Below are 14,293 nucleotides of genomic sequence, written 5' to 3' on the forward strand. Positions count from 1 at the left end.
GACTGGGGCCTGCTTCTGACCCAACTTCTCCCAGCTCTGATCTTTCTCCTTCTTCCTCTTCTGAGGTGTGCCTCCACCAGTCTTCCCCCGGCATGAACGAAGTGGGTGCCACTTAGTCAGGGGGGCTGTGCCACCACTCTTCCCCCTCATCTGTCTCGACCCTGACACTAATGTTGAGGTGCCACCTTATCTCTTATGCACCCAGTAGATCACTGGTGTCTGTGGGAGAGTTTCCCCTTTCAGTTCCAAAGATCTCAAAGTCCCCTCTGCAGTAACTCAGAGGAGCAGGGCCTTCAGTGTGACTGCCCCTATTCCGTAGAATAACATTGGTGTTGAGATACAACAGGTGGTCACTATCTGCACTTTCCGGGAACAATTGAAGACCTTTTTGTTGTGTCATGGGATGTTTCCCCATCTGTAGGGTTGCCAGACTCAATAGAGGACAGGACTTCTGTGCCTTTAATTGCCCTGCTCTCTTTTGAGTCTGGAAACCTTAAAGAGAAACCAGCAGACCCTTTGTTTAATTTCCAAGCAAAGGGTCTGCTGGTTTCTCTTTAAGGTTTCCAGACTCAAAAGAGAGCAGGGCAATTAAAGGCACAGAAGTCCTGTCCTCTCTTGAGTCTGGCAACCCTACCCATGAGTGTCCACTTCTTAGGGTTATAATCTGTTTTTAAATGTGTTGGCTGTGCTAGTGCTTTTAGCTGCTTTCGGTTATCTGATATCTCACCTTACTACGGTTTCCAGAGTTCCCAGAGTTTCCAGACTGATGGTTAAACAGCTCTGAGAATTGTAGTTCTTGGTGTGGGGCGAATGGAGGGCTCCTAATGACTCTCAGCGCCCATAACAAACTACAGCTGCCGAGATTCCTTGTTGGAAGCCAAGGCTGTTTAAAGCGGTATGATACTGCTATGGTGTGAATGTGGCCTACCTGAAGTGCTTTTCTTTCTTATCGTTCTCTCCCCCCCACCCTGCTCCACATCTACTTTTGACCCAAATCAGGCCAGGACAAGCGAAAGGGTACAATGAGCTCCTCTGCTAAGCTTTATTCCTTCCTTTCCTTGAGCTGATTCTCAGGCTGGTGGAACAAAAGTAATGCCTGTGTTTTCATCAAGGTCATGCATGTTCGCCAAGGTTGTGCAGCTAATGAATTTTCCAAAGGTGCATTTTGAGCTAATGTAGGGGATGCTGGAAAAGAAGGTGCTAATGATCTAATTTGCATATCGCTCTCTCTTCTTCCTCCCCCCACCCTCCCCTTTTGGCTGTTCCTCCAGGAAGCAAACTGCTAATTTTGGTGCTGTGCTTGAACTTCCCGTCGGAAGCGGAATCCTGCCCGGGGGCTTGCGTATGCTACAGCGAACCCAAGATCACTATCAGCTGTCAACAGCAAGGACTTGGAGCCGTCCCCACCGAGATCCCCATCCAGACCCAGCGCATCTTCCTCCACAGCAACAAGATCACCGTGATCCGTTCCACCAGCTTCACCTCCTGCCGGAACATGTCCATTCTCTGGATCCATTCCAACAACATCAGCCTGATCGAACCCGGGGCTTTCTACGGGCTCGACAAGCTGGAGGAGCTGGACCTCAGCGACAACACCATCCTGAGGTCCATCAACCCTTCCACCTTCCAAGGCCTTGTCCACCTCCATACCTTGCACCTTGACCGTTGTGGCCTCCTGGAGCTCTCCACGGGGCTCTTCCGGGGGCTATTCTCTCTGCAGTACCTCTACCTGCAGGACAACAGCCTGCAGAACCTCCTGGATGACACCTTTCTGGATCTTGCTAACCTCACCTATCTGTTTTTGCACGGGAACAGAATAAAGAGTTTGTCGGAAAACGTGTTCCGGGGGTTGATCAACCTGGATCGGCTCCTCTTGCATCAGAACCGGGTGAGTGTGATCCACCGTAGGGCTTTCCACGACCTGGGGAAAGTGATGACCTTGTACCTTTTTAATAACAACCTGACGGTGCTGACGGGAGAGACGATGGCTCCCTTGGTCTCCCTCCAGTACCTCCGCTTGAACGGCAACCAGTGGGTTTGCGACTGCCAAGCCCGGTCACTCTGGGATTGGTTCAAGCAGTTCAAAGGGTCTTCATCGGAACTTGAGTGCCACCTGCCCACTCACCTGGCAGGGAGGGACCTCAAACGGCTGCAGAGCGCCGACCTGGAGGGATGCGTCGACTCTTTCAACCAGATCAGAACGAGCGTCTTTAGCACTAAGACCAGGACTGGCAAATTGCCAACCGCCGACCCTCCTCTAAGCCCCCACGATGGCGGGCAGAAATGCTGCCAGCCGGAGATGGACAAGTCTTTTATTTATGAAGCCAAAGCCAAGGCGGGCCCGTCGTCCCACAGCAGCCGGGCCTCCTCCAACAATCCCCTCAAGGATAAGGAAAACATCGCCAAAACTAAGCCCCAGGTGGAGACAGACCCCTCCAAAAACAGCAGCAACAAACAGATCAACGACTCCCCGTTTGGGACCTTTCCAAGTGCAGTGGACCCTCCACTGACCAATTTGAAACCTGAGTTCCTAGGCCCCATCGAACCTTCGACAGTCCCAACCAAAAAGAGGCAGGGGTGTTCGAAAAAGAACAAGTCTAGGTCACAGTGTCGCATGACGGCTCAGCCCACGCAAAGTACCACCTCACGGCTAATCCCGAGCCTATCGATCTCTCTGTTGGTGTGGAGTCTATTCTGGTCCTGTTGAAATGACAACAAGATCTCTCTTGTTTCCCTCCCGCCCCTTTCCTTGAGGAGTGATACTTTAATCCCAGGACTTTTGCTTAAAATAAATAAATAAAACCATTAAAAAAAAATTCACTTCCACAAACAAGAAGAAAGTTAATCCCAGAGGTGGGGAAATACAAAACAGAACAAAACTTTGTTACACTACGAGTTAACTGGATGCCTTTATAAAAAACAAAACAAAAAACGTTGTACATAATTTATTTGTTCCTCCTGAAATTTATGTGTTTTAATTTTTAATTATTATTATTATTTTTCTGTCCTTGGAACTGCACTTGCCCACGAGAGTCTATAGCCACAGCTGATGGTTTAAAAGAAAAAAAGAGAGAGAAAGAGAAAGATTTACCTATGAAAAAAAAAAAGTGAAATAAAATAGAAAAAAATAATAAAAGATGCAAATACGCCATTTTCAAAATGTTTTCCAAAGTGTTACTTGTAATTTGAAACCATCCTTGAATGATGTTGCAATTCTCCCCTATCATTTGAGGAGGTGACACAACGATGTCATTGCGGCTCCTGCTTTTCTGATCCTTGCAGTTCAACCACCTTTCCATCTTCATTATTCCGCCATGTTTACAGGGGCATTTGTTAAAGAATGCATCCCTTTTCATCCCCTCGAGACTGCAGTATATATATATATAAATTATATATAAGATATGCATTTTATTTTACTTGTGTACAAGTTCAACAATGACAAAAAAAGATATGAAATAAAGGTTTTCTTTTCTTTTTTTTGCCCCCTTTACCGTGTCCTCTGCACACACAGAGATGTGCAAACAGACAAATGTCTCACATATATGTCAATCCTGGGTTCTCCCTTTTTTGGATTTTAGCTCTAGCAGTCACCACCTGAGGCGGGCTGTCAGCTGGAAGGGAGGTGATGAATAAGGCATGGAGCTTGCCATTATGCAATCTCTAATTGGCAGCAACAAAGGATTTCATTGCACGGAACCCACTGCATTAGTGGTACGGTTCCCCTCCCCTCACAAGCTCCCTTCAGTCTCTCCTAGCATCATACATATTTCAGATGGCCCAGAATAGAAAAAGGATGTATAAACCAGGCCCCAAGCCAAGCGAGGAAAATAAGAATGAAACCTTGAGGATTGACAGGAGTTGCTGGGGGGGGGGAGGAAAATTGGGAAGAGGTGTGTGTTCACTGTGTTATCTGCTGGATATTTATATATGCATGTGTTGTGCAGCTGAGTCATGTCTTTTGGCAGGTCTGGGGGATTTTCTTGTGTCAAAACATGCAGAGTTGACGCGCTAGGATTTGCAGCTTTCGCAGAAGAGCTAATCACCTTTGGAATCTGAACATATCGGAGGCGGTGATGCTTCCGAATGCCCGTTTCCGGAAGCCACAAGAGAGAGCTTTTGTGTTCAGGTCCTGCTTGTGGGTTTTCCTACAAGCTTCTGGTTGGACATGGGATGCTGGACTAGATGGGCCCCCCCTTTGACCTGATTCTTAAAAAAGTTTCTTGGATATTTCCACCGCTAAGCCAACTTGCTGCCATCCAGATGTTTTGGACTACAGCTCCTATCAGCCCCAGCCAACGCAGCCAGGGAGTGGATGATCAAAGCTCCGCTGGTGCAGAGATGTTGCAAAATTGCTTCTGTGAACACACACACACACACACACACACACACACACACACCTGATTGGAAACAGGCCAAACTACATTGGAGCATCAGCTACATTCCTCTTAGGTCATCGCCTTCCCCGCTGGTTATATTCATGGCAGAGGAAACAGTGATAGTGTGTACGGAAACCAGGGATCGATGAAGCTGTCAGATCTGATTTCTGCCACTTTTTCAGTCTTACATCCTCCATGCATCTGTATCAGTATGCGATTTATTTTTTATTTTATTTTATTTTTTAAAAAAAATCCTCAGAGAAATTTGTTGGCATTTGGGAATCTAACTATTGCATTTATATCCTCCCTTTTTCCCTTTCAAGGAGATCAAGTTGACATACATGGTTCCTTGCCCTTCCTCGTTTAATCCCCACAACAACAACTGAGAGAGGTAGTGACTGGGCCAAGGGACACACAGTGACCTTCATTGTCAAACGATGATTTGAACCCTGGTCCCCTAGGTTCTAGTCCGACACTCTAACCACTACACCACCCCTCTTCTCTCACACACATACACATCCATTTACCTTTTGGTCACCTTCCGCATGACTCTCAAGGTGATCTATACCTTAAAAAAAAAACAGCTTAAAAAGAGACAGCCACAACACGGAAAACAGAAGACTTGTTAATTTTTTAATACAAAGTAGACACTGATGGCATAGACCTTTTCATCCAGCTGGGAAAGCCCATCGAAACAGAAAAGTTTTCAACTTTGTGCAGAAAGTGTTGACAGAAGGGGCCTTCTGTACCCCAACAGGAATGCTAATCCACGGAACAGGGGCAGCCACAGCAAAGGCCCTGCTCTGATTTATGGCAGGGCAGGTTTCTGACATCTCTGAACAATATTTCTCCAATAATGGTATATTAGGGGCCGCAATTTCCCCTGAAACAATGCATTTCTATTTTATGTCATGTGTGCTTTTTTTTTAACCAGAGATATGCATTATTGTGCATACTTATTTTTCTAACCAGAAAACCACATCACAAAATTCGGAGAAGTGTGAATTTCAAAGGGTTCTTTTATCAGAAAGTTTCTGGAAGTGTGAATCATTAAATGCGTGTTAAAATGGAAAGTAAATCAAACTCCTCCCTTATCCCTAAGCAGCACCTTTCGTTCCTGACCTTTGCAGGGCTGTTTGTGCTTCCTGGAAGCATCTTCTCAGGAGGAAAACTACTGATATTTAGGTGAGCTTCAGAAGAACCAAAATATGCCCATAGAAGATGTAAAGTAGCATTAAACATGACAGAACCCCCCTTCCTGCATAGGATGTGAGGTGGAAATAACCTGTCCAGTTTTGTTTGTTTTTCCACCTTTCCTCCAAGGAGCTCAAGGTACTGTACATGGTTTATTCCCCCTCCTCGTTTAATCCTTACAACAACCCTGTGAGGTAGCTTAGGTGAGGAGTGAGTGGCTGCCCTAAAGTCACCCAGTGAGCTTCATGGCTGAGTGGCCGTTAGTTTTTTGTTTTAATTTTTATTGGAATTTTATTTACAACATAACACAACCCCACCCACCCCCCAATACACAAATCCACCCTCATTAAACGTGAACATAACATGCAGTGAACATAAAGGTAAAGGTAAAGGGACCCCTGACCATTAGGTCCAGTCATGACCAACTCTGGGGTTGCGCGCTCATCTCGCATTATTGGCTGAGGGAGCCGCCGTATAGCTTCCGGGTCATGTGGCCAGCATGACTAAGCCACTTCTGGCAAACCAGAGCAGCGCACGGAAACGCTGTTTACCTTCCCGCTGTAGTGGTACCTATTTATCTACTTGCACTTTGACGTGCCTTTGATCTGCTAGGTTGGCAGGAGCTGGGACCGAGCAATGGGAGCTCACCCCATCGCAGGGATTCGAACTGCCGAACTTCTGATTGGCAAGCCCTAGGCTCTGTGGTTTAACCCACAGCACCACCTGCATCCCCTAACATACAATACAAACAACCAAATAAATGACTTCCTTTATCCTGTATCTGGCCTCCTTATTTACTTCTTATATCTTGATGAATAATTATTAAGATTTTTCTAATTACAACTTAAATATCCACAAAGTCTCCTGCAGACATTAATCAAAACAAGTCCATGTATGTATTTTATTGCACTGTTTTGTGAAGTATTCTCTGCATTTTCCCCATGCTTTTTGAAACTCTTGTCTAGTGTGATCTCTAATTGCCTCTGTTAATCTAGTCAGTTCAATATACTCTAACAGTTTATCTTGCCATTCCTTTCTTGCTGGCACAGTTTCTTTTTTCCAGTATTTAGCAATTAGGATCCTTGCCGCTCCTGTGGCATAGAGGAATATTTTTTGATCTTCTCTTGCTATGCCTGTGTCCGTTATCCCTAGTAGAAAAGCTTCTGTAGGCTGAGTGGCTGCTTGAACCCTGATCTCCCAGGTCTGACTCTGACACTCTTCTTCTTCTTTGGCAATCACTCATAGCCGAGTAAGATTGCCTTCCATGAACACGGTTTGAACAGTGAGTCCGTAAGTGACTGTGGAGGCCAATTCTGGATCCGCATGTCCTTCCACAGTGGAGACATAGGTTTCTGGGCAGGAGTTGATAACGGTGAGGGTTTGCCAAGCCTGCCTTCCTCTTAGCACGTTTCGTCCTGAGTTCAAGCGTCTTCAGAGTCCAAGACACCTTTGGTAAAGTCTGTTCTCCAATTGGAGCACTCGCAGGCCAGTGTTTCCCAGTTGTCGGTGTTCATACTATTTTTTTAAAAAAAATTAGATTTGCCTTGAGAGATTCTTTAAACCTCTCTTGTTGATCACCAGCATTGAGCTTTCCATGTTTAAATTCAGAATAGAGCAGTTGCTTTGGAAGACCATAATCGGGAATTCACACAACATGACCAGTCCAACAAAGTTGATGTTGAAGAATCATTGCTTCGACACTGGTGATCTTTGCTTCTTCCAGTCCACTAAACACTACACCACACCGCCTCTCTTTGTAATATGCTATGGGATGTCCACTGGAACATCAGCCCAGCAGATTGCGATTCATTAGCAAACACTTCCTCCAGCCGCCTGCTTCTCTGCTAATTAGGAAGTGGGTCTGGGAGCTCTTAGCAACCTTCACTGGGTTGCAGAAGTTGCTGACTGGTAAATGCTGGCTCTGAGGCAAGGCAGAAGGAGGAAGCAATGTGGTAATGAAGTCCCAAGGCAGTAGAACGAACTGCAGACCATCTTAGAAGTTATTGAGGGGAAACCACGTATACTAATACATTCAAACGTTAAAAGATATATAACAAAACACCTCCCCCCCCCAAAGCAGTGGTGTCTAACTTTCTTTTGGAGTTGCTGAGGGAGTTGGCGAGCCCTCTGAAGTCCGCGTGCCAGTGGGTGGGTACTGGCCCCCCATACTGGTTCACACGCATTCTCACATGCATTCACAGAGCACACAAAGGCACCTTTCTGCCCTCTCCTATACTATGTCTCATATATATCCGAGGGCTATGCTTTGGAGGATGTGGAAGGGAAAGAGTTGTGTGCTAGTGCTGGGCACAGACAATAATAATACTACTACTAATAATAATAATTTTTATTTATACCTCGCTCTCCCAAATCAAAACCGGGCTCAGGGCGGCTGACACCAGTAAACTTACAATAAGACGTAAAAGAAAGAAAAACAATTAAAATACGGGTTAAAATACAGTTTAAATTTAAAATTTTTAAATGCAGCCTCATTTTAAAGTAGCCCAAATCAAAACCATAAGGGAGTGTCAGAGGTTCTTGCGGCTACTCTTGAGTAATGACGCTCCACACCTGCTTGTCTTTAAGGTGTTTTTTACTGTGCCTTCTATTTACAGTGCAAAGTATCTGGAAAACATGTCTGCTTAGTCTGAGTCAGAACCTCGCAATGGCTTCCTTCTGTTTCGCGCCCATCATAACAGCTTGGGAACCCCAAAGCGCCTCCCTCTTGTCCTACGGGGTGCCGTATGCCTCAATTCAGGCATGGGGGGGGAGGGCCGTCCTTCTGACTGCTCTCCTGTCATTTCCTCCCCAGCTGCCTCCCTCTCTACTCGGTGTTGAGGCTCTTTGACGCTGCTAGAGCCTTGTCCCTCCCTCTCTGCTTCCTTACTCCTGTAATCTGATCCGCTACTGGACTTACTGCTCTGAGAGGAACTTGACCTGATGAGGGGGGGATTTCCCTATAAGCCCTCCCCCTTACAGGGAGGAAAACATAGGGGTCAGACTGAGTCCAGCCCAAAGGCCAGGCGGAACAGCTCCGTCTTGCAGGCCCTGATGTCAAATCCTGCAGGGCCCTGGTCTCCTGGGAGAGAGCGTTCCACCAAATCAGGGCCGGTACTTTAGCTGAGACCAATCTAACCACCTTATGGCTTGGGAACTCCAACATGTTGTTATTTGTGGACCTTAAGGTCCTCCGTGGGGTATATCAGGAGAGGTGGTCCCGTAGGTACAAGGGACTAAACCTATCCAAGGCCCCAAATCACCCCCAACAATAACAATACCAATAATAATAATAGCAGCAACAACAACAACAACAGGATGTCCCTATTTTCATTGGAGAAATGTTGGAAGGTATGGAAGAAGCAAGTTGTTGCGCTCAAGTCCTGCTTGCAGATTTCCCAAAGGCATCTGGTTGGCCACTGTGAGAACAGGATGCTGGACTAGATGGCTAATTGGCCTGATCCAGCAGGCTCTTCCTGTGTTCTTAACACCCAGGCTGGATCCGGCCCTGAATCAATTGGGCAGGGGTTAATGTTGAATGTCAGGGAACACTTTGGCCCAACAGACCCCTGCAGGTGGCAGGTTTGGGTCCTCCACTTGCCACCTGGCGAACACACACACACACACACACACACACACACACACACGGCCCAACTGAGCAGAATGGAATCCTCAACAGCAGGCAGGCACCCCAACTCTAGGGGGGTCTTCAGTCCCCTCAATATTTGCTTGAAGGGGCCCAGCCCCCCAGTGTTGAAGGGGCCCAGCGCAACATCGCAGGAGGCTACACCAGCCTGCACGGCATTGGAAGACGCGTATGACATCACACAACATGTGTCACACACGTGACATCACATGCGAGTGTTGCGCATGTGATGTCATATGTGTGTGATGTACACAACAACTCTTCAAGCTTGCGGGCAGCCTGGCGCCTCTGCCAGCTGGTGAGCAGACGGTTCAAACCTGTTCATTTCTCTCTCTCTCTCTCTCTCTCTCTCTCTCTCTCTCTCTCTCTCTCTCTCTCTCTGTGTGTGTGTGTGTGCGTGTTCCCCTGCTCTCAGCATGCTCTCAGGCATGCTCAGCCAATGTTCATTCACTCCACCCAGACCCCGCTGAGAGCTCTGGATCCTTTCAAGGGGTCTGAGCTGCTCTACTTGCAAAAATGCACATATTAGGCAACATTACGTGCTCAAATGTGTATGTTAGAGAAATGTGCAAGAAATTGCATATGGACTTTTGTGCTGATTTCTTTTCAGGCAAACTGATACAGAAATGATCTGAACCCGGGTCTCCCAGTTCCTAGTTTGATACTCTAACTACACTAGTTCGACACTACACTACACTACACTACACTACACTACACTACACTACACTGGCTTTTGCATGCAAGGCAGATGCTTTGCCACTGAGCTATGGCCCCATTCGCTTTCCTTTGGTATAAGGTATTTCCTTATGATCCAGAACAGAAGTTATGGCATCCGCAGCACAGTGTACAAAATTCAGAAATGGATTTTTTTAAAAAAAAATAAAAAATGAAGAGGGGAGGCCTTTGAGTGCATCAGTTTCATTTTGGGACCAGATCATTCAGGACGCGGGGAGACATCTGGATGACGAGATCTCATCCAGAGATGAGATCTCCTCATCCAGCCATGTTCCATCCAGTCTCATCCAGCCATGTTCAAATATATGAAAGGATGCCATATGGAGGAGGGAGAAAGATTGTTTTCTGCTGCTCCAGAGAAGCAGACACGGAGCAATGGATTCAAACTTCAAGAAAGAAGATTCCACCTAAACATTAGGAAGAACTTCCTGACAGTAAGAGCTGTTCGGCAGTGGAATTTGCTACCAAGGAGTGTGGTGGAGTCTCTTTCTTTGGAGGTCTTTAAGCAGAGGCTTGACAGCCATCTGTCAGGAATGCTTTGATGGTGTTTCCTGCTTGGCAGGGGGTTGGACTGGATGGCCCTTGTGGTCTCTTCCAACTCTATGATTCTATGATCTTTGGAAGCATCTCTGATGCCTTCTCCATGAGACTTCCTCCACCACTCTGGAAATCCAGATAGCGGCTCTGCAACCTGCCAAGGAGCACCATGGCCCATCATCATTCTGAAACCAGAAAAGGAACAGCTGCTAATGCCCACCTCCCGCCAAACCCCAGCTTGCTTGCCTGTCTGCTTGATATGCATTCCCAGGAGCTTTTGTGTCCTCCAAGCAAAAGGTGGTTTGTGTCCATCATAAATCAACAAGCCCAAAGGTGAGCAACCTCAACATATGCTCCTCCACGCAGGTGATGCGAACACCCCCACCCCCTGCTGTTTGGGCCGTCTGCTTCCCATCTGGGTGAGACATCTGTTGGATTGACAGCAGGGAATTTGTCTGATCTAGATAAAGTGGGAAAGGGAATGGACTCCCCCTCAAATGCTAGGATAGTTAGAGGGGGAGACTATGTACGAAAAATGTGAAAACATTTCCACCTCCCATTGAAATGTCGCCTCATTTCAGAGCTGGCCCGCACATGAAGCTGGGTAAGGCAGCTGCCTCGGGCGGCAGAAATGGAAGAGCACACCTCTCACTTTGCCGCCACTGCAGAAGCAGACTTCAGTGGTCCCAAGGTAGTTGATTCCAGTCAAGCAGCTCTTACCATCCGTAACTTCTTCCAGTTGAGTCAGAATTTCCCTTCTTGTCATTTGAATCCATATGTTTGGGTTCTACGCCCTGCAGCAGCAGGAAACGAAGCTTGCTTCATCTTCCATCTTCCAGGCCTTGGAGATGGCTATCATATCAACTCCCAGTCTTCTCTTTTGCAGGCTAAACCTACCCAACTCCCTCAACCATTCCTCACAAGACTTGATTTCCAGATGCTTCACCGTCTTGCGACATCCTCCTCTGCACATGTTCCAGCTTGTCAATATTGCTCTTAAACTGTGGTACCCAGAACTTGGCACAGGACTCCAGGCTGGGTTTGACAAAGGCTGAAAATAGCTCAGTAATAGATAATTTGATTTTCCCCTTGAGCTCGAATCCTGTACCAGGATTCCAACATGCATCTGGTTGGCCATTGTAATGACAGGGTGCTGGACTAGATGGGCCATGATGATCCAGCATGTGCTTCTTATGTTCTTATGATTCACCCTCCAGAGAGCTGACTGCAGCACTCCGCCAGTCCCTCTGTATGGAGCCAGACCAGAGTGTCAGGAGCTGCCTGTTCTCCTGGCCTGGACATTGTGAGAACAGGAAGCTAGAGTGAGTGAGCCAGTGGGCTGATTAGGCAGGCTGTTCTAATAATAATAATAATAATAATAATAATAATAATAATAATTTATTTATACCCCGCCCATCTGGCTGGGTTTCCCCAGCCACTCTGGGCGGCATCCACCAGAAAAATAAAACACAGTGATCTATTAAACATTAAAAGCCTCCCTGAACAGGGCTGCCTTCAGATGTCTTCTAAAAGTCTAGTAGTTGCTTTCCTCTTTGACATCTTTCGGGAGGGCGTTCCACAGGGCGGGCGCCACTACCGAGAAGGCCCTCTGCCTGGTTCCCTGCAACTTGGCTTCTCGCAACGAGGGAATCGCCAGAAGGCCCTCGGAGCTGGACCTCAGTGTCCGGGCAGAATGATGGAGGTGGAGACACTCCTTCAGGTATACTGGACCTAGGCCATTTAGGGCTTTAAAGGTCAGCACCAACACTTTGAATTGTGCTCGGAAACATACTGGGAGCCAATGTAGATCTTTCAAGACCAGTGTTATGTGGTCTCGGCGGCCGCTCCCAGTCACCAGGGATGTTATTAATGCTTCTGAATACCTGTTGCTGGAGACCACAGGAGGGGAGAATGCTCTTATGCTTGGTTCAGCTTATGGGCTTTCCATTGGGGCATTTGGTTGGCCACTGAGAACAGGGTGCTGGACTATATGAGCATTCTCATCACCTGAGGTTTCCATAAGAATGTAAGAAGAGCTTACTGGATCTGGCCAATGGGCTCAGCTAGTTCAGTATCCTGTTCTCACAGTGGCCAACCAGATGTCTGTAGGAGAGCCACAAGCAGGATTCAAGCACTAGGGCACTCTCTTCTTCCGTGGCTTCCAGCAACTGGTATTATTTGCCATGATAACATGGATGCTTCTCATCAAATGCCTCAGCTGGACATGTGCTGGATATAAGCTGGGCTGTTTCAGCACAGGGAGCCCCCTGCCACCACGTCGAGGGGGACGCTAATGGGATCCAGGGATTGCCAGCTGGATAAATGCACCAGCTGTGCCCAGACAGCCCTGCATTGCAGAGGAGCAAGCGCCAGATGCAGAGCTTGCGTAAACAATGCCCATGCCACCTGGTGAGGAGCCAGGAGGTTATGATGCAGCTGTGCCCTGCAACAGATCTTGGCCCTATGATGCTAAAAACTGAGGTGCCAGTGAATTCTTCACAGCTTGGTGCTGGCAGCCAGGGCAGAAAAACTCATCTGCTTGGCCATCAGAGCATAACAGATCCCCTGGCGCTGATGAGGCTTGTCGATTTCTGATGGGCACAGAGAGAGTTCTCTCTTCTTCATAAGAGAAGAGCACAGAGGCCACCTAAATAATTGGCAATCAGTGCAGGGAATGGGGAAAGATTTGTTCACACAACAGAGCAGCCCCTTGCAGATTTGGTGTGGAGCAAGTAGACAGAGAGAAGTCTTTCTCCCTCTTCCATCACACTAGATCTCATGGGCAGGCAATGAAGTTGAATGCTTGGAGATGCAGAAGATGTTGGTATGCTCACGTTCTTAACCACTGAGCTACACCCTTTTCCTGTGACCACATCATTCTTCAGTATCTTTCTGAAGGGGGACAGACAGACATTGTCATCTCTGCTTCCTAAGGAGTTCCCATGGGCATTGCAGATGCAACGAAGCCCCAGAGAGGGATGATAGTTCGGCACAGAGTGAGAGTAATAGAATCATAGAATTGTAGAGTTGTAAGGGATCCAAGGACCCAGGTGGCGCTGTGGGTTAAACCACAGAGCCTAGGGCTTGCTGATCAGAAGGTCAGCGGTTCGAATCCCTGTGATGGGGTGAGCTCCCGTTGCTCGGTCCCAGCTCCTGCCAATCTAGCAGTTCGAAAGCACGTCAAAATGCAAGTAGATAAATAGGAACCGCTACAGCGGGAGGGTAAACAGCGTTTCCGTGTGCTGCTCTGGTTTGCCAGAAGTGGCTTTGTCATGCTGGCCACATGACCTGGAAGCTATACGCTGGCTCCCTCGGCCAATAATGCGAGATGAGCGCGCAACCCCAGAGTCGGTCACGACTGGACCTAATGGTCAGGGGTCCCTTTACCTTTACCTTTAAGGGAACCAAAGGACCATCTAGTCCAACACCTGCCATGCAGAGAGAAGGGGATCCTGATCTCGTGATGCTGGGCGATCTTCTCCACCACCTTCTATAGACCCAACCCTTCTGCCTGTTCCTTCCATTCCCCTCTAGACCGACAGACCAGAAGCGACTGCTTACCCCTCCCACAGAATATTTATAAGTTGTTTGGGAAAATGTCAGGCAGAGCCAGTGGTTATATTAACACACTTAGAGCGGTGGCAACTCGCGGAAGCTATCTGATGTGATTTTTAGTCAAAGTGCTTTTTATGTAATGGTTACAATTGCTTACAAATCCCTGTGACATTTTTTGTTGTTTCTTGACAAACAGCCGCTCAGCTGCCTGACAAGGAAACCCGCATCAATCATTTTTACTAGTTCATTAGAG

The 14,293-nt window shown here is 47.4% G+C and overlaps 1 protein-coding gene across 1 annotated transcript in view; it reads left to right on the top strand.

The window, feature by feature from the left end:
- RTN4R (reticulon 4 receptor) overlaps positions 1-3,298 on the top strand; it is a 3,771-nt gene extending 473 nt beyond the window's left edge. Inside the window, exon 2 of the mRNA XM_060269820.2 lies at positions 1,272-3,298. Within this exon, the coding sequence (XP_060125803.2) occupies positions 1,272-2,707 (1,436 nt within the window). The 3' untranslated portion in view covers positions 2,708-3,298. The remainder of the gene's footprint in view (positions 1-1,271) is intronic.
- The last annotated feature ends 10,995 nt before the right edge of the window (positions 3,299-14,293 follow it).

This window comes from Zootoca vivipara, chromosome 16 (assembly GCF_965207765.1).
Source record: "Zootoca vivipara chromosome 16, rZooViv2.hap1.1, whole genome shotgun sequence".
Taxonomy (NCBI): domain Eukaryota; kingdom Metazoa; phylum Chordata; class Lepidosauria; order Squamata; family Lacertidae; genus Zootoca; species Zootoca vivipara.